Source organism: Scleropages formosus, chromosome 14, assembly GCF_900964775.1.
Source record: "Scleropages formosus chromosome 14, fSclFor1.1, whole genome shotgun sequence".
NCBI classification, from domain to species: Eukaryota; Metazoa; Chordata; class Actinopteri; order Osteoglossiformes; family Osteoglossidae; genus Scleropages; species Scleropages formosus.
Genome location: NC_041819.1, coordinates 27,417,066 through 27,444,187, shown reverse-complemented (window position 1 = coordinate 27,444,187; position 27,122 = coordinate 27,417,066). Strand labels below are relative to the sequence as shown.

At 52.6% G+C, this 27,122-nt stretch overlaps 1 protein-coding gene across 1 annotated transcript in view; it reads left to right on the top strand.

Moving 5' to 3' along the window:
• The window catches only part of LOC114912195 (immunoglobulin superfamily member 3-like), a 48,037-nt gene extending 22,360 nt beyond the window's left edge, over positions 1-25,677 (top strand). Inside the window, exons 3-9 of the mRNA XM_029257918.1 lie at positions 10,144-10,557; positions 14,463-14,849; positions 17,122-17,526; positions 20,828-21,241; positions 22,343-22,783; positions 24,615-25,031; positions 25,195-25,677. Of these exons, the coding sequence (XP_029113751.1) occupies positions 10,144-10,557; positions 14,463-14,849; positions 17,122-17,526; positions 20,828-21,241; positions 22,343-22,783; positions 24,615-25,031; positions 25,195-25,445 (2,729 nt within the window). The 3' untranslated portion in view covers positions 25,446-25,677. The remainder of the gene's footprint in view (positions 1-10,143; positions 10,558-14,462; positions 14,850-17,121; positions 17,527-20,827; positions 21,242-22,342; positions 22,784-24,614; positions 25,032-25,194) is intronic.
• Positions 25,678-27,122: the final 1,445 nt, after the last annotated feature.

The window sequence follows — 27,122 nt, the reverse complement described above, 5'->3', positions numbered from 1 at the left end:
TATTATATTTACCCTTTTATACAGCGGGGTGTCAGTACCTTAATGAAGGGGACTGCAGGAGGCAGGAAGTGGGATTTGAACCCAGGTCCTTTGAATACTAACTGGCAGCTCTAGGCACTGCACCACTTGCTGGAACTTTAGCTGGTTAACTGATCTGTCGGTGAGCACCTGATACCTGTGGGGGTTAAGAAGCGTGTGTGTGTGTGTGTGTGTGTGTGTGTGTGTGTGTGTGTGTGTGTGTGTGTGTGTGAAGGGCGGGGGAGCTCCTCTGATGATGTTTGTCTCTGAAAATTTGGACTTGAGGGTACAATTCATATGAGAGCAGCTGCTGCTTCTCTAACCAAGCTGCACGTGTGTGTGTGTGTGTGTGTGTGTGTGTGTGTGTGTGTGTGTGTTGTGTATGTCCATGAGGATGATTAGAGAGACGCAGCAGCACTGTGACATCACTCCACTTGTGTTCATTCCACTGTTCAATTTTCAAAGGCGGATTATTGTTTTTCCGTCTCTTTCTGCCCATTAGTTCAGTCACACGGCACAGGATACACACGTGTGTGTGTCTTTGTTTTTATGTATTCCATCTCCTTTATTGAATTTAATTCAGTTAAATCACTTACAGACACACATCTAGACATTTCTCAATAAAATCCTGACAACACCAACACAGAAGAGTTTGAACCCTCATCACCTCCATAAAATAAAAAACTAAATACTAAAAATACAAGAATTCTTTCTGTTATCCAAAAATCATAGGTAACAAGTAAACGTCACACCGTCTTCACACACATCCAGGAAACTTTGTCCACCAACATCGTCATCTATAACGAACATTAAACAAAGACACGCGTGTCCTTATAGCTCCACCAGGGTGTGGGTTCGAGGCCATGGGACAAGTGACCCCACCGGCGACTCCGTGCTCCACGGTCCTAAAACGCCCTTCGCTGGAGGTCGGCCTGTGACACCAGCACACGGGTTCACGGAAAAGAGAATTCTGGGAAATATGAGAGGGGATGCAGATAGATGGACAGGTGAGATGACGACAGCGGGACGTCCTCAGACGCCCCCTACGGCCTCCTGTAGCTGAGCCTAATCTGTGGCTCCTTTAAGACTCCGGTGGGGTCCAGCGAAAGCGATTGGGTTCAACTGCGGGGTCGTGACCTCATTACACCCTGGCAGTCACACGTTGTCCAGTATGGGTATTAGTTATTTACCGCCGTGGATGGTGTGGATGAGTGTGTCCAACATATGAGAAGAGGAGTCGAAACGGCAGTGGGACTGAACAGGTGTAGCTGGTGATACTTTAATAAATATGTAACTTCAGGAAATACGCTGCATTATTATTAAGTGTGGATATGGATTATTAAAAAGTGCACTTATGGGTTATTATTACGGATCACGATGCGCACTTGAGGGACACGTTTGGCTTAAAGACCCTCTTCCTGTTTGCTCTGCGGGTCCTTATTGCTCTGTATCGGTGAAGCGAAGGCCTTGGAGCACATGAGCACACGGTGACCCGGGTGCGAAAGCTCTGGAGCTTCTCCGTCCTTCCTTCCTCTTTCCTCCCTTTATTCGTGCGCTCGGAAACGCCTCCGCGCCTCATGGTACGTACCGCGGTCGCGCTCGCCCAGCAAAGGGCCCCCGAGGGTCACGGTTTGGCCGCGGTGCGAGATGATGTCACCGCTGCAGCCGGGCCTTATCTAATCAAACCCAGGAAGCACGTTTGGTTGGCCGTCCCAAGTCCCAAGCCCCTCCCTCATCATTAGCTGCCCCCCCCGGATGTGAGCACATTGTTTCCGGCAAAATGTTTTCCAGCAGCTGATGGACTGAATGATATCAATAATAATATCAGTAATGTGTGCATGGGGCACTAATATGATTTTTGTGTGTTTGTGCAGTGGGGGGGGGGGGGTTATTACATTGCCCTGCTCTGCATCCATTAGTGTCTCACTGATGGACAACCGCTCATCCACTCATCACTCCTGCGGTTGTTTTATGATGGTGTTTCCTCGGCCGGCTTTGCCCCCGCAAAACTGGCAGGAAAAGTCTTAGCCAGTGTCTCTCACACACACACACACACACACACACACACACACACACACAGAGCTCAGCAGTGATGCTGTTGCTACATTGACCACGCCCACTTTGACTACTCTGGTTTGAATTGACCGCATCCACTGTGGACTCAATTGACCACGCCCACTCCGGTCTGGGTTGGTGAAGCCCATGTGAAATGACTGGGGCTGGCTTGACCACGCCTTTTCTTCTGGTTTGACCACACCCACTGGCTGGCTTCTAGCAGACACACCTGTGTCCAGGTAAAGGCTGCTGTACTTACATTTGCCTGTAAACGAGGGAAAGTTCAGTCGTTCATTTGATTTCCTTTTTCTGATGCTAATTTGCTTATGATGGTGATTTAAAAGTAATTTCCCATGTGTAACGGCCTCCGAACTGGGAGCTCGAACGTGTCCCCGAGATGTGCGTTCCCCTTCCCTCGAACCCCTGGGCAGAGCCAACAAAAACATCCTGAGAGCGTGTGCGCGTGTGTGCGGGGCATTGCCATCGTGGTGCGGCAGCCCCAGGGAGTCATTCAGTGCCCCCACCAGTTTGTTCCCTGGCGATGCCACAGAACGACCCCCTGCGGTCAGGAAGTGTCTCCACACAGACCTCCAGACTGTGACTCACATGGTGATCGAGCCCCATCACAGAGTCTCAGACTGTTACTCACCTCATCTCTGAGAACAAGGTAAAACCGAGAGTCCGTCTCAGCCTTTCAGGGACGGAAGCTCCGCCCCCTTCCCGGGCTTCAGGATTGGACTGAAGATGAAAGTGGGCGAAGTTTGGGCCTTTAACTTTGGGATAGCTGAACCGATATAGTAAAAATTACTGTGCTGCATGAACAGGTAAATCGGTGTAGGTAACTTTGGAGAAAAAGAGAAAAATAACGAACAGAGAGAAGACGTCGCCGTGTGTCCATCTCGCTGACCTCTCACTGAAGGCCTCTCATTCCTCTCTGCTGGCGCCGGTGCCCTCCGCACACACGGTCTCTCAAGTGCTCTTGAAAAACGAGGTGATGCAACCAAGTGTAAATAGGCAGGGCGCAGGCAGGGGGGCGCTGTCTCCTCGGCGGGGCGCCCCGCATTGTTGGACGAAACAAGGACGGCGTCTCTCTCGATGACTCGCGCATCCGCGCCCCAAATTCCCGCTCTTTGAAGTTCGGCCCCAGTGTGGAAAATATATGAGGTATCAGCATGTATTCTCTACTAGCCCATGTCTTTACTACGGTATTCTTGCTCTTTTGCTTTATTGCAGATATGAATTGGCTCCTCCGTGCTGCGGGTGCGAACAGAGCAAAGGGGGATGGGCAAGCGGAGGAGACGCTCTTCTCCGTCTCTCCGAGATCCTCTCGGCTCTAAGACAAGGTGTTCTTCATGCCTCAAAGGCTCGATCTCGTTAACATTTTGAAAGCTGTAAATCATGGAAATTTATGACCTCGTTCATCAGCGACGCCGCCTTTGAGTGACGTGACCGCGGTCGTCCCTCTCGCGCCCTTTCTGTCGGCTCCTGTTGCAGGGTGAGCTCTTATTGGTCCGTCACGCCCTATTTATGCAAATTCCACCAACGTTACACGTTAAGGGAGATCTCAGCTGTCGGTACAAGAGTTAATCTAGATATGAACAAAGGGATTCGTTTCGCTTTTCTTCAAAGTACTTTGGGTTCATTTCCAGGATGGATGTGATTTCGCTCCAACCGTGATGCTGATATGAGAACTTTTAGAGAAGCAAAGGTGCCTTTATGCTATTATGTAAAGTCTACTTGGTTGTCATATGTCCTTTTCTTAGCAGAAGGGGATAAGTAGAGCACGATGTGCTGTGTTGCATGGTCAAGTAAGGGTTGTGAGGGGCAGAAGGTTCCAGAAAGGTTTGTCTACGCACACGTGGTTTAGCAGAACTGGTCCCGTATCTCCGTCATTCGGGAACCTCAGGTGCTTTGTAATGACCTCCTGTGAAGACGCACACGCATGCACGCCACCTACAACTGAGATGGATCAGAAGTGTCACACAGATGACAGTGACAGTGGACAGCCCCCGTCAACACTGAGGACACAAGTGGAGCACAGAACTTTCTGGAAGGACTCTATATATGGTCAATAAGACGCTAGACACACACGTGGCAACACAACACACTCATGAAGATACTGTTTCTCTCTCTTCTCCTTTCCTTCCTCCACCCGCTCCCTCCTGCCCACACACACACACACACACACGCACACACGTCATCCTCAGTTTCCCACTCACGAGCGCACTCTCATTTCTTTCCCACTCTTTCACTGACGGTCCTGTCTCCCACACACACACAGATTCCTACACACACATCTAGAGCATGGGCACACTCCTCTCTCCCACACAAATATAAACTGTTATGTAATATGGGTTTTGTAGGTGCCAGCCCTTGGGTCTGCGATGGGTTCCCCACGCACACACACGCACACACACACAGCCAGCGTCACCCCCTGTTTGTTTTCTCCGCTGTCAGCCGATCAAACCCGACTTATTTCGTCTCCTTCCTTTGTTCCGATGTCTCCGTTTGCGCTCGGCTTTCGTTCGTTTTGCCGGGGTGACGTCTGTCTCGGCAAAAACACACAGACCTCCCACCGTCGCCAACCACTCAGCCAATCACAGCGAATCAAAGCAGCCGATGGAGAGACGTCTTACCTGCGCGGAAGAGCGTGTACAGGGTTCTGATCAGTCCCAGCATGGGGGGTGTGCCAAGTGACACACCCTTGGTACCGTGTCAGTTCAAGGTAAGTTCCTTAAGTTCCTACTAGAGCAGCAGTCGAACCCAGTTGCAAGGTGACACCTCTCACCACTCTGCCCCCTGCTGTCTTAAAGGAGTATTTCGGGGAGGTGGGGGTTCAGCTGCCTGTTTTGCACGTTTCGCTTCCAGTTCATTTTCCAGCGCTGGTCCCCCTGCCAGCAGCACAAACCTCTACCGATTCCCCCGTAGCTCAATTTGTCCCGAGCGGCGAGAGCAGCCGTCGGGTTAAAGGCCGATTAGGAGACGCCACTCGGGCACCTGGGAATCGACCCGAGATGAGGCACCGTGAGAGGGAGCAGGCGTGGGGTTCGAGCCCTCCCGTCCCTTAGTGCTGCCGACGGAGCGTCTCCGAGCGGGACTGGCGGGTTGCGCATGTCGATGCGCTAATTAATCCCACAATGGAGGTGAAAACCTTGGGCGAATAATGGGAACGAGAGGAACGGAGAGACGGCAGCGGGTTCGACTGGCACGGCGGCGGTAATTGGGCAGAGTGGCGGTGAAGTGGTCTCCACGGTAATAATGGTTGCTCTCCGAGGCTTTGAAAAGACCCAAACGTTTCTAAGTCATTTTCGCAAATTGCTTTGTCAGCTATTGGTGTAAAACCTGCATGTACACACGCACGCGTGCACGCACACACACACACACACACACACGCACACACACACACACACACACACACAGAATGTTAGGAGCGCTGTTTGAGTTTGCTGCAAGCTGACACAGAGGTGTAAAGGTCTACGCAATGGGCTGGTATCTGTCAAGGCAGCAGAGCCGTGACTCCTGGGACGTGTGATGAGCGATGAGGGTCTCCTGGATGTTCTCTGAGGTTCCTGTGCTCACAGTAGAACATTGTGAGAAGGTACCTGTCAGAGGTGGACCACAAAGCAGTGAGGTCCATTCCCTGCTGTTCTGTCCTGCGCTTGGGCTCTTCTGTAGAACTGGACCTTACGGAAGGTGATCTGCGTGCCGCGTGTTCTCCGTTGTCCCCAAGAGTATAGCTGTGTGTGGACATGTATTCAATCTCCTGAAGACTCTTTGGTGAAGACGTGTCTCCATCTCCCGAAGACTTTGTCCTCCTGACCTCCTGCAGACCTGCTGCAGAGACATGTTCAAGTGGTCCAGAAAGGACAAAGAGGCTGCATCACACTGGGCTCCATTAAGCTCTCCATTAGATGTTCTGCAGAAGCCCTCATGAGATCATCGAGGGTTCACTCAAGTTCTCTTCAGCGGAGAGAAGCTCTGCGAAAGCACCTCCAACCACACGCAGGACGAGCTGCGGTGGGAAGCTGAACCCAACACTCATTCCGGAGGCAGCGAAGGTTTTCCCCCCATTTTCTACAGCACTTAAGAGGAAAGTTCTGCTCTAAACCACAGGAGGCGTTTCGATCCTTTCGCACCATCCGTGGACGAGCGATTCGTGAAGAGCTGCGGCCGTTGCCTGGTTAACGTCATATGCGGTCAACGAGAACACGCTTTTAGGACCGTGCCGTTTTTGGACCCTGTTCGCTCGCGTTCACTTCAGTGGCCAAACTTGTGCGGCCTTTTAGGTTTTTTAAAATTCATTTTGCAACTCTGGTGTTTATTTTTGATGTGTTATTTCTACAAATTTCTTCTAAAATAACTTTGTTGTGATTTCCCAACTCCGCTTTAATGAAATCATTGTAACAAATTGTCCCAGGAAATGGATTTACGGCCGTACTGGAGAGGGCGTTTAACCCTGATGGCAAGCGGCCGATGACCGTGTTGGAGAAGAGGATTCTGGGTAAAAGAGATGAACGCTGCTTTTTTCTTCGGTTCCACATCCTGCTTGCCGGCGTCACTGTCTCCCACAAACAGACTCATCACGTCTTCGGATGCTCGACAGCCCCGTGTTTGTCTCTCCATTGTCTCCGACTCAATAATCCGTTGTCCTGCCTGACTGACGTTTCCTGCGGTTGCTGCGGTTCCGGTTCCCGTCCGTGTGACCGCGCAGCGACCAGACAGAGGGTCCCCAGTACAGAGGAGCTCTGAATGGACCTGTGTCTGCGCTCCTCGCAACAGGACTCTATTGTTGCCGGGATATTGTGTGCCGCTTGTTAGGCGTGTGTCGCTGCGGTTCCATTCCGCACACCAGCATGGATTCACGTGCACCGGGAAGCGGAGATGTGGACGTTTCTCAGCTGGTTGGCGAATTGGACCGAGGTCATGGTGGAGTGTTGCACTGCTCCTCTAGTCCAGCTGGAGGCGCTCTGGTGGTGTGGTGGTCGGTGCTCCTCTGGTCCCCTAATTGATCAATTAATCACTAATGGGCTCAGACGGTGCCCCCCCCACCCCCTCTCTCTCTCTATCTCTCTCTCTCTCTCTCTCTCACCCCCCTTTCCTCTCTCCCCCCCCCCCCCCCCCCCGGAGTGCGGAAGCGCACGTTTTCTGCTAATGCGAGCTCCTCGAACGCCCGAGCGACGGGTAGCAGACAATCCCATTAGGAGGAGCTGGCTGAGTCCTCGCTGCGGGAAAACATGACTGCGCTGGTCTCTCCCTGCTGCTCTCCCCGGAGCCTCGGCGTTATCTCTGTGTGGCAGGCCTGAACGTCCCGGCGCCGCGCTTCCGTTAGAGACGCCCCAACTCGGTGTGAAACCAGATCAACTCCCCGTGTGGGTCAACATTTGAGTAGAAGCGGTCCGCAATTGGTGGGAGACCCCAGCGGGATCTCCATCCACGTGAAGAGTGTCCCTCAAGGACTTGAACTTCTCATCTGGGTGGAAAAGCAGGAGAACCAGGAGCTGCGGAGTCTCAGTCGTCTTCGGTCCAAGGGGGTAAAGAGTGTAATATGTACCGTGGTACCCTTTTGTTTGGCCTCTCACACAGCAGGAAGGAGGGGTGGCACATCGACACCAGGAGTGTACAGCACGTGTCTGGAGGTGGGGATCAAGAAGTTGATGGGCTCACACGAACACACACACACATGCACGCAGGCAGGCAGGCTCAGGATGCTCCTCCATCTGGGCAGGAGGTCCTGCCCCAGTGACCACCCTTCACAGCAGGGTCTCAGGTCCTTCCCTCCTGTCTCTTATCCACCTGCTTTTCCTATCCGGAATCGTGTCCTCGGGTCGTGGTTCAGTTGCAGAAGTTCCAGCTGTTTTTCTCTCCGTGGCTGAAAAGAACCTGCCGAAAGGCTGAGGAGTGAAGGTGTCCAGCTGGGAGGCCGTGATGCTCCTGGCCTACAGTTTGGCCTCAGTCACAGGATACGTTCTGCGCCGCAATGTTCCGGAACCCTCTATCTGCTCAGCCCTTTGGGGTTCGGAGGGTCAGGAGGGGGCTGAGAAGGGCTCGGCCGACTGTCTCAGTCTAGCAAACGACACTGGAATATTCTAGATGTCTGCGTTACCGCACATTTCTCTGCCTTTTCGGAAAGTACAGTTCAGGTCAAACATTCGGATCCGGTCAGTGTTTGCGTGTGTGATGCTGCTCTCTGTGACCGCAAACTCCTGCGGTTCTCTTACCCTCACAGCTCACACGAACGGGCGAGTGCCGGAGTCGTAACGGGCCAGCGCTCAGATCGGGTGAGGCCGGGCTCTTCTCCGAGGGTACGGCGCGTTGGCATGGAAACGGCTGGCTGTTTCCATAGGATACAGGGCGTTGGCATGGCAACAACAGGCTGTTTCTGTAGGGTACAGTGAGGGTGCGAGCAGCCTGGCGGGGTGGATCTGTGAAGCTCACGGTGCCGTCTCCGTCACCACCTTCACACAAACTTCCACCCGACGGGGGGTTCGAGGAGCAGGAGGCCCATATTTCTCAAGGGCTTCTCCCTGAGCGCATCCCACCCGGTCCTTATCCACATGGCTCAGGTTCGAATGACCACGGTACCTGGTCTATCGATTCTGTCCAAGGAAGGTTTCGTCTGCAGCTTGTCCTCCATCCATACTGTCTTTAATGTGACTGTCAAGCACTATTTCCTTTTGTCGCTCTGTTTTAAACTGGCAGCTATATGAATATGAATCTAAATATAAATATTAATATGAATATGAAATGCATTCTGCTCCTTCCCGCAGATATGAGCTCAATTCCTCATAGAACAACGCTTTTCTCCACATCTTTTCTCAGTGGAAGCGCAGCTGCGTGGGTTCGAATTGATATCCCAGACAGGGGTTTCGGTAAACCCTCCCACTTCTGTATGCGGTACATACTATGGTACATTTACTGTACTGATCACACTGATTGGATGCTATGGCCAGTGGTGCTCAGCGCAGGTCCACCGCTCCACACGCCTCGATTCGTCTTCCGCCCCTGTTCTCCCACCCCCACACCATCATGTGCGTGAGCTCTGCCACCCCCCCATTCCGTGACGCGTAACCAATGGAGAGGATGAATAATGTCCTGCCCACGCTGAGTGCACTCCTCCTCCTTCTCCTCCTCCTCCTGCCCACGGGGATCATCTGGGATGAGCGCAGCTTGAAGGAGGCCCACCTGGTGGGGGCCGTTCAGGAATCCATACCCCCTTGGAAAGGGCTCTGTGTCTGGGGGGAGGGGGGGTTCAGGGAATTCTCACACTTTGGCAGTCCCTCTCCTCTCTGAAACACACGCAACACACACACACACACACACACACACACACACACACACACCCACACCCTGACGTGTGTCTGAAAGGGAGAATAAAATAAAGATGTGCACATAAGGGAAGGAGTGAGAAAATTGTGGCTGCTCTAAAATGAGGAGCAGAAATGCTCCTGTGAGTTATGGTGTATGTTCTTAATATATGACTGAGGGCTTCACATGATCTTCATTCCATCTGCTGTGAAATATTGTAACTCAAAGCTTGATTTAATAGTGGAAGTGACTGATTCATGATGGTGCCCATGTTATTATTGTTATTATTGTGGTCAGTGTTGTTGTTATTGTTGTATAGTGATAATAATTATACATATATTATGTAATGTATAATAATAAATGACAATGATGGTCATAATTCCTTTAGGTGATGCTGTCTGGGGGTGGATTAATTATGATTAATTAAGGGTTTTATTATAATGATCAGACTTTGTGTCCTATTTGCACACTAAGCTAGTTACACTGTTTTACCCATTTATATAGCTGGGGAGTTTTCACTGTATGAGTTCAGAGTAGGTACCTTGACCAAGGCTCCTACGGTAGGGGGTGGGATTCGATCTCATATCCTTGTTTTTTTTTTTTTTACTTGTCAGTCACTGGGTGGCTCAACAGACCCATGGACCCCACATCGACACCCCTCAGGATGCTGGATCGCTTTGTTTAGACCGGGAACTGAGGGTTAGGGTTAGGGTCAGTCGTGGTGATGTCATCAGTGAGTGACGTGTACCCCCCCTTTTCCCACAGTGATCCCCGACACCCTGAGCGTGACTTCGACGGCACAGACGCTCAACAAGGTGGAGGGCGACAGCCTGCAGCTGACCTGCGATGTGAGCCGGCAGACCCAGCAGCACACCCACCTGTCGGTGGGCTGGTACCTGCGCTCGGAGGCGGGAGCACCCCCCCAGGACCTGCTCACGCTCTCCCGCGACTTTGTGCTGCGCGCCGGCGGGCCCTACAAGCAGCGCTTTGCCTCCGGGGACTTGCGCCTCGACAAGACGGGCAGCACGGCCTACAAGCTCACCGTCCACCGCCTGCAGCCGGCCGACCAGGGCCTGCTGTACTGCGAGGCGGCCGAGTGGATCCAGGACCCCGACCGCTCATGGTACGCCATGACCCGGAAGCAGTCTGAGAAGACCGTGCTCAAGATCCAGCCTGCAGGTACGTCGGGGGTAGAAGAGCAGGAACCAGGGGGCACATGGGTCTGGACAGGGTTCCTCACTGAAGGCACCATTAGAAGGGTCAGACTCAGGGTGTCACATTGGATGAGAACTAGTCAGAGCCCCAGGTGAGACTCTGATTGTGCAATTTCACTGGGACAGAAGCAGTAGCTCCCCCTGCTGGGGGTACATGAGAAATCACTCCTGTCCTCGATGGGGACCTTTACTGTGATGGGTAAAGGTGTTTTACCACATTCATTTAGCCGACACTTCTCTCCAAAGCTGTTTACACTGATTTACCCATTGATACAACAGGGTAATTTTTGCTGGATTCATCTGTCCTGCGTTTTAAGTACCTACTCGAGCGATGAACATCGGTACATCACATGGAAAGTAGCAAACAGGGTTTACTTAATTATCATGTCTGCAACTATATCTCTCTTTCTCCCAATGTAATGAACACATTGTATTTTCTATGAGATGTACGTTGCTTTGGAGAAAAGTGTCTGATAAATGAATAAATGTAAACGTAAATGTACTGCATCAGTTCAGGTAAGTACTTTGGTCAGTGGTATCACTGCTGCGGGTGGGATTTGAACCTGACGGACGGTTTTGAGCATAAGGTAGTGATACTATCCACTTCGCAGCCTGCTGCCCTGCTTGGCAGAGCACAAGCAGATGGGAACAGACACAGGCAGGTCTCACACACAGGCAGACCGCAGCTCACTAGGCGCACAGACCCCATCAGCCACCACAGGAAAGATTCCTTCACCACGTGAGCCCAAGTTCCCGCCCGTTTCACACAGGAAGCCCCTCTTTCTAACGGAAGGGTCTCCCTGGCAGCTGAGAGAGACGTTCTGGTTGGAACACAAACGCTTCCCTTCTCTCCAGCGAATGGCAGCCTGGTAAGGGCGCCGCGTCGGAGGTGCGATTGCCGTCCGTCCTCCACACCTGATGGGAACATGATGTGCCGGAGCCGCTGAGCAACAGTGAGTCACGCAGGTTCCCTCTGGCACTGGTCGGGATGGGACTGGAGCGTCGTCCTAAACTGCCCTGCGGGGAGTTCCAGTCCCCGAGGAGAGGAGCCCTGAGGAGATTAGCAACGTTCTGTCGACATTCCAAAAAGCCTGAAATCTCGGAAGCCTTTAAAAAACAGGAAGAGGCCACTGGCCGTTCCAGAATGGTAATTACGTTCATGCACCAGAGACAGGCCAAATCGCACCCGCGAAGCAGATGGACGCAACAGTACTTCCCCCGGTTTGGTTCAAGCATCACTGAACTAAGCTGAAAAATGAGTGCAGGGACCGTCCAGAAGGAAGTGAAGGTGGAGCCCTGAACCCATGTGAGTCGCCCTCACCCCCCATTCAGTTCCCTGGGCTCTGAACAAGTGCGGTTAAGCCTTTCAGGTTTCGTCTGAGGACACGGTCTTGCTTCCTGTTCACGGACCAGCTGTTGGCACCATGACCAACCTCTTCTTACAGGCTGCCGTTCCACCATAAACCTGCTGATCACAGGGAGGCCAGAATGAGGAGGATGAATGTGAGATGTGCCCTAAATGTACGTTGCTGAGGTCTCTCCAGTTTAGTCATATTAGTCACATCAGGGATACGGTCGACCCTTCTCACAGCCACGATTTCGCACGTCTCGGCACCTTCCTGTGTATCGAAGGCCTTGTTTGGAATCATCAAGGCATCCTATGAATCGTCTTCACCAACTGGGGGTGGAGGGTGAGGATGGTGTGTGGGTGGGGGGCTGTCCTGAACCTCCTTCATCATCATGTTTCTCCTGCGAGAACGACGACACTCGCGTCAAGCAGCCGTGGGCCTCCAGCAGACGCGGAAAGCCTGGAGATTGGTCTCTGCAGGAGTCGAGGGCCTTTTCAAAGCCCCGTAAAACACTTAAACAGCAGTTTGTAAATCTTGTGGTGATAAGATGATGCCTTTGAAGTATTTATGAGCGCATCAGTAATTAGTTTCCATCTCAGAATTCCGTGTCTTCTTATTCTGCTCTCTTTCATTTCGACGCCCCCGGATCCACCCGTTCCTGCCAGCGGGGGCCCTCCCGTGTCGAGCGGTTCCAGGACCTTTTTCTCGGGCCCTGTTGATCAGCATTAGTCGCATTAGTCAGGATCCGGGGGTCGTCGCCACGCCGTGTCGCGTGCCGCTCAGTCAGAGGGGTATCGGCTCACGTTCACCCGCTGCTCCGTTGGCCGTCGATCCCCCCGATGCTGGAGGCAAGGAGCGCAGGGGCATCGGTACTTGCTGGAACCCGGCAGCATGTGATCACCGAGAGTTTGAAACTCTCTCCCCAGCACCACCTGCCTCCTCCATCCCCATGGAGGCTTTCATCGGCCCGCACTCAAGTAGCAGGATGTTGCGAGGTTTCCAGCGGCTTGCAGAACTGGTAATAACAGGACGGGGTTATGCTGAGTTACCCTCGCTTCCTCCAGAGGGAAGTACAAAGTGCCTGGCAGGCTGGCAAACGCAGCACATCAGCAGCTCTGCTGGGCTTTGCATCGAACCGAACTGCTCGAGCTCACAAGAGCACAGCTTTCCAACGGGAGGCTTTAACCATGGGGATGAAAGAGCCAGTACTTTCTGAAGTGAGGAAACGGCAGGGCCATTAGAGACCATGAACTCCAGCACTCAGAGGTGCCATGCTGCTCGAGTCACTGATGGAGCTGTAGGAATATCGGGTGTCTCTGTGCTGATACATTATAGCCTAGACAGCTGCAGGAAGTCCAAAATAAATAAATAAATACATCTGAGGCAAGGAGAAGATGAAGACGAAAGGGAGAACTTTATGTGGGGCAAGTGACCTGAGGTGTAAGACAAGTATATTGCTTGTAGAATAAGCAGTGATGTAAGAGGTGGAGTGGGATAGGATATGGTTTGGCGACTTCAGGTAGGGTTGGCTAAGCTGTAGAGATTGGGTTGGGTAGGGTTCTACAAGCAGTGCGATATAGTTCGGTTGAGTTGGGTTGGACAGGGTTGAGTAAAGCTAAGCTGGGTTGAATGGGGTAGGGTGGGCCAAGGTGGGGTAGGATTGGGGTTGATTTGGTAAGGAGTTGGGCAAGGTTTGGTAGGGTTAGGAAAGCAGTGGTGTAAGGTTTGGGTAGGGCTGGGTAAGTTAAGCACACGCAGGTCCAGCGAGACAGCAGTGAATATTTATTGGACCGTTGATATTTGTTCTGGCAGAGAGCCATCAGAGCTGTACCTCTGAAAGCATCCAGTCATCTCCAAATCCCTTGAATGCCACGTCCTGTCTGCGACATCTCGGAAATTAATTAAACTGCTTGCTGGAGTAAGCCGTCTGATGCTATTTTGGGCTGTTGTATTTTTGGAAGGCTCAAAAAAGGAGGGAATAAAAGACTGTTAATCTGCCATTTCTGTTTCCCGAACAAACAAAACATCTCCTTTATTGTTACACACACACACACACACACACTTTCTGAACCGCTTGTCCCATATGGGGTCACGGAGCCTACCCGGTAACATAGGGCGTAAGGCCGGAGGGGGAGGGGACACACCCAGGACAGGACGCCAGTCCGCCGCAAGGCACCCCAAGCGGGACTCGAACCCCAAACCCACTAGAGAGCAGGATGCGGTCCAACCCACTGCGCTACTGCACCCCCCTTCCCTTTATTGTTACTTTACTGCTTATTGTCTTCATCACGCAACACACACTTCACAACAGCGTTGCTTTGGGTTTTGCTCCATCAGTGTAAATCACTGCAGTGCTGTTTAATGGGAGGTCTCAGAGATGTGTGGGAATGGAAATAACAGAATAGTTTCAGTTCAGAACGTGAGTCATGTACACCTTCCCAACACACAGGTGTGTGTCCATGGAAGAGGGTTCTGCAACCACCCCAGTCTCTCATATAAGTGTGTGTGTTCGTCTCTGTAGAGAAGGACTTCAGCATCCAGGTGAGCACGGAGCGCCGGGCCTACACAGCCGGAGAGCCCCTGGAGCTGCGCTGCAGCATCGACGCACAGAATGTCCAGGAGCGCTACTTCTCCGTGTCCTGGGTGTTCAGCAGCTCCCAGGTGGCCGTGGTGGGTCCCAACGCCGTGCCCGTGCTGGTTGGTGACTACGTGCAGCGCGAGGCTACCGGCCAGCTCACCGTACGCAAAGAGAGCCCATCCGTCTACCTGCTGAAGCTGCAGAGCCTGCGGCCGGAGGACACCGGGAAGTACACCTGCAGGGTGACCGAGAGGGAGCGCACGCTAACCGGGGACTTCATTGACAGGAGCAAAAGGTCTCGCAACGTGCAGATCACCGTGCAGCCCCTCCGTAAGTAACACCGCTTTCCAGTAGCATCTCAGTGAGTAACACTGCCCCTACTGGTCGGTTTAGTGAATTACACCACTCTCTTATGGGATTGTATTGGGAAACACTGCCCCCGCTGGTCTGTGAGTGAATGGCACCTCTCTCTATTGACAGATTATCCTCGCTGTCCCACTTGCCTGATGCACTAGGAGAGCAGCTGACAGTTAATGAGATGTCAACATTGCTGACAAATTGGCACTGATACAAATGTTAGCTTTTCCCGTGGATGACTGCATATTGATAGAGGATTTGGGCTTAGAGAGCGACTTCCCTCCCATACAAATACGGGCCTTGAAGGCACTGTTGAAGATACAGCTCTCTTTAATTCAGTCCACATTATTGCGCTAATGCAGTCCTCGTCGATGAGGTTTTAAGAATCTTGGTGAGTTTCACACGGAGAGGAGAGGAGGATTTTCCCTGCCGAACACCCAAGCAGCCAGGAAATAAAGTCCTTCACGAGCCAAGGGAGATTGACAGGCTTGCCTTTGAGGCTGGAGCAAGCTTGGGAGGGATTGAAACGTCCCTCTGGGGCAGGGATGTTTGAAGGCATGCTGCATTTGGCTCAGGTCAAGGAGATTAACTGTTTAAAAATTGCGATTGCCCATTCGAACCCTCTCCCTCTCCAAATCGGTCAGTACCCGAGTCCCCCGAGAGTCACCGTCACCCATCTCATTTTTACTGAAACACATTAAATGCTGCCATGGCTTTTTATCATCTGCGTGTAGCTTAACAAACAAAGCAGCATCTCAGTATTTATACACTTTGCATGTGCACGAACTCATAAATAGTTTTCAAAATTTTGCAAATGAAAAATTATTGATGTATGACTGTGAAAGGTAATTAAAGAAGCAGATAAAACAGATGGCATTTAAAAATGGAAAAATTATATCATGACAGAAGAGATCTTGGTCACAGAAATACAGAAACAAAATTAATATTCAGAGATAATGTCAATTCATGTATTATTGCAGCTCAAACGCAGAGTTACAGTAGTGAGCAGGGTGGTGGTGTGAGATGGAGACTGTTCCAAACTCCTGCTACTCCCCGTCATCTCCGGCTACAGCATCACCCCAGGCTCCACTGTAAATAAAAATTTGAAAAACTGGACCTGATTAATAATTTTAACATTTTCATTAAAATAAGGAGGGAAAATTTTTAAAAAATCAAATTGTTCAAATGTGAAAACCTTATAGGAACCTCTCGGTCTTTGCCAGAACAGTAGTCATTGATTCAGACCGTCAAACAGGTGGATCTTCTCATCTCATAAACACCTGATGTGGGAAGGGTAAGCAGAACATCAGTAGATACTGCGCTGGGCGAAACCTTTATACTCGTCACTGGCTTCACATCGTCTTCATAGACCATCTTCAGGCAGATCAAGGTAGAATCGCAGACAAGAATTTTTAAAAGCAGCGTAAACAGCGTTTCTGCACTGCAGCTTTTGCGATGGCTTCTTTATCACAGAAACGCAAAATTGAAACCGCTGTCCTCCCTGAAGGGGCGTTCAGGTCAACTGCACCGATGGGGTATCATGTGGTTGACCCTTCCGGAAGCGCAACTTTAATATTTCCTCCGGTATTCTCAGGTAAACCCATGATTTTAAGCTTAGTGCGCCGTTCTTCTTCTACGGCTTCTCTACTCTCACTTGGTGCAACCGAGCTTCTCGCTCCAGGGCACCTATTGATTCAGTTTGTGATTCGTCTGAATCCTCAGCAGCAGAAATCTTGTGTTCGGACCCAGCGGTCGCGTTTTCAAAACTACCCATGTGATCGGTTAAACTGCTACGTTCCGTCTGTGTTGCCGCAGTGGTGGATGAGCTCAGATTCTCTACCATGTTGCTGTCATGCGCGAGACCAACTCGTCTCTGGCGGTCACTTGGTTCTTCTAACAGCACAAAGAGCAGCCAGAACAGCAGTTTCTTCACATGTGTCTGTTGCAACCGGTCTGGCCTTGAAGCCCCGAGTCGGTTTAATTTCCACGACTCGTCCTTGAGCTTCTTGAGCCTGTCAGAGTGAGGTGTACAATGAGTTGGACGGTCCTTGTCCCCCTTGGAGCGAGACGTGGTGAGCTCTCACTATTGTCTTCTCAAAATCAACGTAGGGGAAAAAAGATGAAAATTGTGGGTTCCTCAAGCGGTGCTACAATTTAAGTGTCCGTCTTTGATCAGGTCATGTGATGTAACTAACTGCGGTGAAATAAATGTAATCTCATTGTGTGTCCCGTCCCCTCCGCACAGGGAGCAACATGACCGTCTCCTTGTCCAGTAACTCCACAGAGGTGGAGGAGGGACGGACCATCCAGCTGACCTGCGAGGCGCACTCGGTCTTGGACAAGGCGACCGGGCTGTCCGTTACATGGCGGTGGGCGGACGGGAAGGGCGGAGCCAAACAGGACTTGGCTGCGCTGGACGGGGAGGGTGTGGCCAAGCCGGGCCCCACCTACTCCGAGCGCGCCGCTTACGGGGAGATCCGAGTGGAGCGAATCGGGCCGAGCGCCTTCCTGCTGGCCGTCCACAACTCGGTGCCCGGTGATGAAGGCCAGTACGAGTGCGCAGTCTCCGAGTGGGTCCAAGGCACCAACCGCTCCTGGGAGAAGATGGGGGAGAAATCAGCCACCAAGTCCATGAGTGTGAAAGCAGTAGGTAAGTCTGTGCGCCACGGACGACTTGAGCCCCATATCCGTTGCTCTTAAACGCTGCAAGAGTGTGTTTGCAACTGTTGCGTAAGGGAGGAAGTTCATTGAAAATGTCAGCGTTTGCTGTGCGGTCCTTTCGTACGTCGACTTAATGACCGCGGCTCCTTGGGGCTCTTTTCTTCATCATATGTTTACTGACTTAAGAGAGGTCCGAACCCACAGAGGCTGGTAGCTGTTACAGAACACACCACTCGTGTGTAGCGAGGCGTTACGAAGAGCATTTGAAGTGGAACGGAAGGTAACGAGTCCAGTGTCGCTAAAGGCAGAACACGGCCGGTTCCCTGTGCGGTCGCGGTTTAAACTCCAGTTACTCTTCGGTGGTTGAGCCTGTAATACCACTGTTGAAATTGTGCAATTAAGGGAATCTGTCGGGTGCTAAAAATGAACGTTTATTTTCATAGGAGAGTTTAATAGGAGTTCGACTGCGCAAGGTTTTGTGTTCGCGTTGACCGTCCGAGGTTTTGTGTTCAGTCTGATCCCCCGAGAGCTCTGCTCACGATTCTCCCCTCCAAATGCTTTGTGCTTTCTGCCCCAGAATGATTGACAGGCCCTCCTGCCATTGACCATTCTTTATTCAGGGGTCTTTCCTGCACCACAGCTGGGGGTTGGGGGGGTGGGTTATACAGCATTCCATTACAAAGTCATCAGACGGTCATTCCTTTCACTGGGCGCCGCACCAGGCCCGTGACTGCGGCCTGTTTTTTCATGAAACACAATTCAAAAAGCCTCTATAATTCATAACCCATCTCCCCCTGTGTGTGAGTGTTTATTATAGGAAACTGTATAACAGACTCATTACTGATTGGGCTTCACACTAAATATCATGTAATATTTCTGAATTGAGGGGGATGTGGTGGCGCAGTGGGTTGGACCGCAGTTCTCCTCTCCGGTGGGTCGGGGGTTCGAGTCCCACTTGGGGTGCCTTGCGACGGACTGGCGTCCCGTCCTGGGTGGCGTCCCGTCCCGGGTATGTCCCCTCCCCCTCCGGCCTTACGCCCCGTGTTGCCGGGTAGGCTCCGGTTCCCCGTGACCCCGTATGGGACAAGCGGTTCTGAAAATGTGTGCGTGTGTGTGTGTGTATTTCTGAATGCTCACGGAGGTCAGAATACGTGCGCCTGCATGCATGTTTGTTAGAGGTACGTGTGTGTGTGTGGAATACACTGATTCCTCATGTTACAAATGGCAAAGTTTTGAATTTTTAAAGATACTTTCCAGTTTGTTGATTTTTTAAAAATTTTAACATTTTTCCACCACCAGTGAACAGAACCCGTGTTTAGCCTCCAAACTGCTAGATGGCGGTAAAGAGCCCCAAACGTAAGAGGAGCGTGGTACAGTACCGCCTCGATTCAACTCGAGTCCGCAGTGTTTACAGCTCCCGACTGCTGCTCCTGAGGGTCGGTGATCAGTCACAAGATGAGGAACATATTAAATTCTTACAGGGCAAATCAATCAACAATCAGCAGTTTGGTGGAATGATACATTGTTATTTTCAGTCATTTTAAATTACTTCTAATTATAATGGAGCTCAAATTCGCTTACAATATAGAAGAAAAATTTCAAGATTTTTTAAAAATTTATAATAGCTAAATCCAGGATCCTTGTGCGAGCTAACCTGTGAAGAAGTGAACCGAAGTGTTTACTACCGAGTGTTTATTAATTGTGATTTTGTGGTAAAAGTGACTTTGATGTACAAACAAACAGTTTCACACAGAGTTCAGTCCCAGGTGTGTTTGCAGGCGGTGGAGTCGCTGCACGGAATGAAAGGGGTCTCTTAATGTTCTCTCGCTTTCCTGGTGTCGCATGTTGAGGATAAGCATTAGGTGGGGTGTCGCTCTGAGTGTGTGTGAGCGTGTGTGAGCGTGTGTGTGTGTGTGTGTTTGGAGCCCCTCTCCACCCACTTAATCTCCTTGAACCTGACTTTAAAGCAGAGCACGGCTTTCATCCAAAGTCCCTCCAAACAGGATATTCACTGCACAGCAAATTCCAGGCCAAGTACACCCCCCCCCCCCCCCCCCCCCCCCGGTGACCGAGCCTCCGAACCCGGGACCCCAGAGTCACTGCTGCACTTCCTAAACCGCCGTGCGTCGGTCTGTTTACTGACAAGCCCGCTGACCATTTAGCTGCCTGGAAAGGGATTAATTTCATCTCCATCTACACGTGAGATTCATGATGAGTGCAGGAAGGTTCCGGAAACGTTGAAGCAGAGAAGAGATGAGTGAGTAAATGGGCAGTCAGAGCAGCGCAGAGTCACACGTTCAGGGGTTTGACTGCTGCAATATTCACATTTATAAACCATTTGTGCACGATGAGCACGATGGGCTGTTTACTGATGGGGTGGATGGGCCCCCCCCCCCCCCAGTGATAATCCTCCCGTTTCATCCTCCTCTGCGGTAACGCACCTTTTCCGTCACGTTGCCGTTCAGTTTTTTGGACCCAGTTATGTCTGCAGTCTGATCTGATATGATTTAAACAAGATTTGTTCCAGGGAGGGAACCGGCACATTCCGGATGGTTCCGTTCCATCGCGCTGGGACAACGAAAGCCACTGCCTAATCCGCTTACCTGTTACCTGAACTGAGTGCTGCGGGCGGGTGGGGGGAAAATTCCATTTCAGGTCATGCTGACCAGGTGAAAGGGGGGAGAAGTATTTATGTACTGTGTTTACATACCTGGAGCAGCAGGGGGCGCAGTGGTTAGAGGCCCTGGGTGCCAACCTCATGATCAGGGTTCACACTTTGTAGTGATACAGTAAAAAATACCCAGCTGTGTAAATGGGTAAATAACAGGTAAATAATGTAATGTAAGTCATTTTGGAAAGAGTTATTATAATAATAATAATAATAATAATAATAATAATGTTCCTTATTGAACTGCATGACTTGGCCAGCAGGTGGTGTGGTATTTAAGGAGCCATGCATATATAAGTAACACTGCAGGGAAGGAAGACTTTATAGTTATTGTTTATTAATATGTACGGTGTTGGATGCTCTAAATATCCATGTCGAATAATAGTCAGAGCCATCAAACTGGAAAAAATGCGTAACAATATGCGAGATATAATGTCCTTTATTACACAAACTGCTGCTGCTGCTTGTGTTACTGTTTATTACCCTGTTTTTCTCATTACCCTGTTTATTTCGAGGCTGAATGTTGCTGTGCCTCAGCGTGCCAGATCCACCCAGTGGCCCATGACCGCCCTCCTCAAGTGCTCGTCTCTAACCGTGACCGTCCTCTCCCTTCTCGTCCCAGAATCCTCCTTCTCCGTGTCGGCGTCGTCACGGAAACCCAGCGTCACGTACGGCGACTCGTTCGACCTGCAGTGCATCGTAAAGCCCCGGCACAACCCGCGCGTGCCCGCCGCCGTCACCTGGCGCTTCAAGTCCTCCGAGGGCGCAGGCGACGCTCCCTTCCAGGACCTGGTGACCTTCTCGCACGACGGGACCCTGCAGTGGAGCAAGGCGTCGCTGGGCATGGGGGCCAGGACCACGGTGGACCGCACCGGCAACGTCAGCAACTTCCGCCTGAGCATTAGCCGCGCCGGGCCCGGCGAGTCGGGCACCTACCGCTGCTTGGCCCAGCTCTGGAGGAGAACCTACAACCGCACCTGGGCCAAGGTGGCCGAACGCACCTCGAACCCGCTTGGCATCAACGTGGTCAAACCAGGTGGGTCTACAGGGTGAACCTGGCACGAGCGGCGTTCACACTGATCCTCCCAGCTGCTCCCTCTCTTCGAGGGTCCTGTGACTCGCACGTTTTCCCAGCAGCCCCCAGGACTTCCACCCATGAGCACCGCGGCTCAGGGCCGTTGCCGTGGCGTCGGTTGGCAGGGAAACCGGAGCTAGAGGGTGGATCGCACTGCCCCCTGCTGGGCTTCTGTGGCACGAGCCTCCAGCCTGCATGGAGAGGACCCTGCTGTTAGTACGACTTGTGTGTACACACACACACAGAGAGAGAGAGTTACACAGACACAGTCGCTCTCACACATTCACCTGCTGATTCTGTAGCTGAACGATTAAAATTAATGTTATAAATGCATTTAAATATATAGTAATTTAGTATGTGTGTGTGTATAGCAGGGGCGTGGTGCTGCGGTGGGTTGGACCGGGTCCTCCTCTCTGGTGGGTCTGGGGTTCGAGTCCCGCTTGGGGTGCCTTGCGGCGGACTGGCGTCCCGTCCTGGGTGTGTCCCCTCCCCCTCCGGCCTTCCGCCCTGAGTTGCCGGGTTAGGCTCCGGTTCCCCGCGACCCCGTATGGGACGAGCGGTTCTGAAAGTGTGTGTGTGGCATATTGTAGTTCAAATATAACTGAATACACAGTAAATACATGGTACATGTAGAGAACTGTAGTCGGGTCCTGGGTCAGTAGCGGTAATTAGGGACCGCAATAAAATGATTATTTTCTCATTTTCCATGTTGTATTATGGGATGGATGATCAATTAGGTTCACATGATTCTGAGAACCGTTTAGTGTTAAATGCCGCTGATCTGCTCTGTGTTCCCAACACCTGGCTGTTTACATGGTTACATGGTAACGTTGAAAAAGTAGGGTATCCAGGCACTGAGCTGTGAAAACACGGTAAGTCAAGTTGTCGGACGCCGGCCGCTGAATATTAATGGTGAGGAGTCCTGGTTCTGCGTGTGTGTGTGTGTGTGTGTGCGTGTGCTGTGAAACAGACATTTTGGCAGCAACTCGCACAAGTGGACAGACTCAGACGCACCTCTCTCTCTCTCTTCCCCCCCACCCCCACCCCCACCCCCCCTTTCAGCGCCGAAGCTACGGCTCCACCAGAGCAACCAGAGCGTGGTGCTGGTGGAGGACGGCCGGGTTCAGATCAACTGCTCCATCTTGGCGCAGACGAGCGCGGAGTCGCAGCACACGGTGCTGTGGTTCGCCCGCCGGGGGGCCCCGGACGAGGCGGGGGGGCCGTCCGAAGGGGGGGAGGCTCAGGCCGAGCTCCTGCTCAAGATCAACCACAACTCGGCGTTCGAGTACGGCGCCTACGCCGAGGAGGAGCGTCTGCAGAGCCGCGTGCAGGCGGAGCGTCTCTCCGCGCAGCTGCACCGTCTCACCCTGCACCGCGCCGAAGCCGCCGACTCCGGGACCTACTTCTGCCTCGTGGAGGAGTGGCTGCCCGACCCGAGCGGCGCCTGGTACCTGCTGGCCCGGGAGGCCTCCGGCTTCACCCGCGTGGTGGTGAAGCAGCCAGGTACAGGGGGGCGGAGCCGGGCCGCGTGCAGGTGTGCGTGTGCGGGTGTTGACAGGAGTGCGAGCGAGAGCGCGAGTCCGCGGTTGTCCGGCTGCGGTAGGACCCGAAGAAGGAGGGGGAAGAAAACCGGGAGCCGAGTCTCCCGTTCTCCCTAATCCCTAATCCTGGACGAGGTCCACGGTCACCTTCATCGACACCTTCGTCCTCATCATCAGAATCGGAGCCACAAAGTCAGACCTGTTACATATTTTTACCGCCATTTCTGAGCTGCCTGTGAACCTCCACCCGGTCCGACCCCCCCGGTTCCCGACGCCCTGGAGTTCAGGTGACGGAGCCGACCACGCCCGGTCCATCTGGTCACCCAGCCGATGCGCGTGCGGTCGGAACTCCGCAGCCAACGCACGGGGAGGCCAGCCGTGGACACGACTGCACCTGAGCTCCGCTCGAGGGACTGTGAGCGCAGCGGAGGGACAGGGGCCCTTAACCGCCCGCCGGGAACCACTGCACCCCCCACAGGGTCCGAAACACCTGACTGGGTTCAGAGAAAGTGCATCGTCAACATGGGAAAGATGACGGTCCTTTAGTTAGTGTCCTGGACCCCAGAAGTGGTGAATGTGGCAACAACAACAGTAATAATAACAGTAGTAATAATAATAATAATAATAATAATAATGATGATATTGATAACAATGCGAATGCTGTTACTTTGCTCAGTCTCATCCTGCTCTCTTGGCTCAGATCCAACCGATTAAAGAAAAACACTCAAACATTCATGGCTCTTTTCCTCCCTCTTTTCTCGAGTTTTTTCTCATTTTTGGTAAATATTCCCACCCTGAGTGCGGAACAATAATAAAGGTGTCACTGAACGCAAAGGAAAGGGGACTTTTGAAGATGAGGTCGGTGACGTGCGAGAGGTTCAGGTGGGGGTCGGAGACCATTAACGGGAAATGGGGGCTCCCAGGTCGTGGTCATGGAGATGCCGCGTAAGGTCACTGACCGCATTCTGACTGAAAGGAGCGATTGGGGGGGGGTCGTCAAGCCCCCCACCTCCTCAGTGTCTGGGGACTCCTTCCACGCTGCAGTACCAAACGCGAGGCAGCAGGTGGCACAGCGGTTAAGACGAGAAGTTCTGGGACACTTTGGTACCCAGCAGTGCAGAGGAACACAGTGCTGTACCGTAGTAAAGAACCCTGTTTCGAAGAGTAGTGCACAAATGTCATATTTATAAATTGTCCCCTTCATAGAATCTCCCCCAAACAGGATCATTTTGATTATTTATTTTAAACTGGATTTTAAATTTTTTGTATAACTTTTTTTGCTACCAGAAACTGTAGAGTCGAGAGAAGAGGGTGCGAAGGAGCGTCGCCTCGGTGCGCAATCCGGGACCGTTTTCCCACAATCCCCTGGTACTGAGGCGACCCCTCCCTCCGTGGCTCTTTTCTGTTCCCGGAAATCAAAGTAAAGCTCAAAAGAAGGAGACGTGATGATGCTGTAAACACTGCAATGATGGGAGCGCAGCACTTGCCCGCGTCACAGCCGAGGACCTCGAGCGCCAGGAAGGGTGGAGCCGGTGCGCCTCGTCCGGGGGGGGGGGGCGCACTGCAGCACCCTGGAGGGTACAAACGGACATGCGGACGCGATTCTCTGAACCGAAGGCTAGGTCTGAGAACTTTTCGACTACACCCGGTTAGCGTTACTGAACACACACTGGCTCTCTCTTTGCTCCGTCTTCGTCGTCTCGGTCCAATGATTCCTGGTCTCTGTGGTTCCGTAGAGCGAGAATGAAACGGCCGATCGGTTCGCTCATCGCTGTGCGTCTCTGCCCCCCCAGAGGTCCGCCTGCAGGTGGAGGAGACCGAGTCCAACGTGACGGTCCAGGAGTCCTCGTCCTTCCGCCTCGGCTGCAGCATCCCGTCGCAGTCCAGCAGGGAGTCCCGCTTCTCCGTGTCCTGGTACGTGGCGAGGGCGGGACGCGACGGCGCCGAGGACTGCGTCTTCTCCATCGGCCACGACGCCGTCTTCGGCAACGGCAACTGCAGCCCCTCCGAGGCCCCCGGGCCGGACTCGCGGCTGCGGTTCGAGAGGACGACCTCGGACCTCTACAGCCTGACCGTCCAGCAGGCGCGGTCCGGGGACGAGGGCAACTACTCGTGCCTGGTGGAGGAGTGGCTTCTGAACCCTCGCAAGGCCTGGTACCGACTCGCCGCCAGCCGCTCCGGCGTCACCGTGGTTGCCGTGCTCCCCCAAGGTACGTCCGCACCTGAGTGTCTGAGCTGAAGCGCGGCGGGTTTTCATTGGGCCTCCTGCTCTTCCGCTCTCGTACGTGATGTCCTGCGTGAGGGTTCGAGTGCGGCTTCCGTTTGGTTTCCTCACACCCCCCCCCCCCCCCCCTCTCTCTCGCCCACCCCCAGTGTCCACCCTCATGTCGGTCGTCTGCTCCAACGAGTCGCTCTTCTACTTCGTCTTCTTCTACCCGTTCCCCATCTTCGGGCTGCTCCTCATCGCCGTGCTGCTGGTGCGCTACAAGGCGCGCGGCTCCTCCAAGAGCCAGGAGGGCAAGAACGGCGCCCCCTTGCTGTGGATCAAGGAGCCGCACCTTAACTACTCCCCGACCTGCCTCGACCCCCCGACCCTCGGCCTTCACCCGGGCTCCGTGGAGTAGCCCCGCCCCCTCGTACGCCTGCAGCCCCGACACCCCTCGCTGATGGGGGAGGCAGGGGGCAGGAGAGGAAATCGCCGGGAAGGATTTTCCAGCCGTCTGGCCTGTCCAACCCCGTCTCGCTGTGTCTAAACTGTCCAAGTGTCTGCACGTCTTTGTCACTTCTGTCCTGGGCTGGACTCCCCAGGCCAAACTGCCCCCCAACCAACAAACACTGCCCCCCCCCCCCCACCCGCCACCAGATCCCCAGGACCTACCCCAGTCAGACTAAGAGCCCCCTTGTTTACTGTTTACCTTCATGGATGGAAGAGCATTTCTCGACCAGCAGAAGGTCCACAGCAGACTACAGGACCGAAACCTGCGCTTACATGTTGCCATGGCAACGGTTCCTTGTTTTGGGAAGCTTCCTTTTCATTTTTCTCCATTTCCTGTGCAGTTTGTACCATTCGGACAGTTTGTCTGCAGTGATGCCCTGCTGTTTACTCTCCACACACAGTCCTTCTTCAGAATGCTTTCAGCACAGAGCGGGGAAACGAGCGCGAGAACATTCCGGTAAAAAGGGTCGATTCCAAATGCAGAGTTGCTCCGCGGCAGAAACCGCAAGAGAACGGGGTCGAACCCCTCCGTATGGTCACTCGAACCCTGGCCCCAGGACTGTGAGAAACATCAGTCTGAGTCTGGAGCCTCGGAATGAAAGCTGAGGATGCGGTGGGAATTCTCGAAATGACTCTGGCTCCCTGGGAGTTCAGTGACTGAACCCTGGTGTCTGTCGTTTCTGGCAGAACATTCCGGAGCGGCTATTCAGGTGAACGTGAGAGACTTCAGCATATCATCGGGGTCAAAGCTGCCCTTTCACACGCAGGGCCTGGTCCGTGTTGCTGCGGTGGCTCATGGGACACGCAGCCCCGCTCTCGGAAAACACGGTCCTTCACCCCAAAATGGATGTGGCGCCGGAAGCACTTCGGATCGAGAAGACTGAGCGCTTGTCTTTGTCGGCTCGGTGCTAAAGGCGAAGGAATGTTAGAGGGGGACACTGAGAGCCGTGCCCTTGCGTGTGCAGCGACACGTGTGTGGCGCCGTCCTGAAATACAACCGCAGGTGAGCAGCGGGGAAGAGAAGAGGACGCAGAGCGTTGGGTTGTAGTCGACCGGGACCCGAACGCTGCCAGCAAGGACTGCGGAGGAGCTGTCGGTCTGCCACAGGGCGGCGCCGTTTTATTTATTATTAGATGTGGGTTTGGACTTTAGTTTTTATCTGCAGTTGCAGTAGAGCTTCACATAGTTGTGTGACACTTCCAGACTGTCCATGTACTGTGAAACAAAACACACACAAACACACACACACGTGTACAGTATGTCCTCGATTTAACGACCAGCTGGGGGAGGGGTGTCCAACACCGCCAAAGGTCCATTAGACCCAAATGTCCCTAAAATAGTGTCGATATGAAACTAAAAGTCCATTAAATTGTGTTTTAATTCACACCACTTATATTTATATCATAAACTACATATATTGAGGACCATGAATTGGAAAATAATAATAAACCTGTGCAGCAGCGCGACTGATGAAGAACATATATACCGACATATGAACCAGGCTGTTGCAGTGAAATACCCTCATATGAATCGTAGAATTTTGTCCATTCACTCCGAAAACCATTAAATCGTGGTCCATTAATCG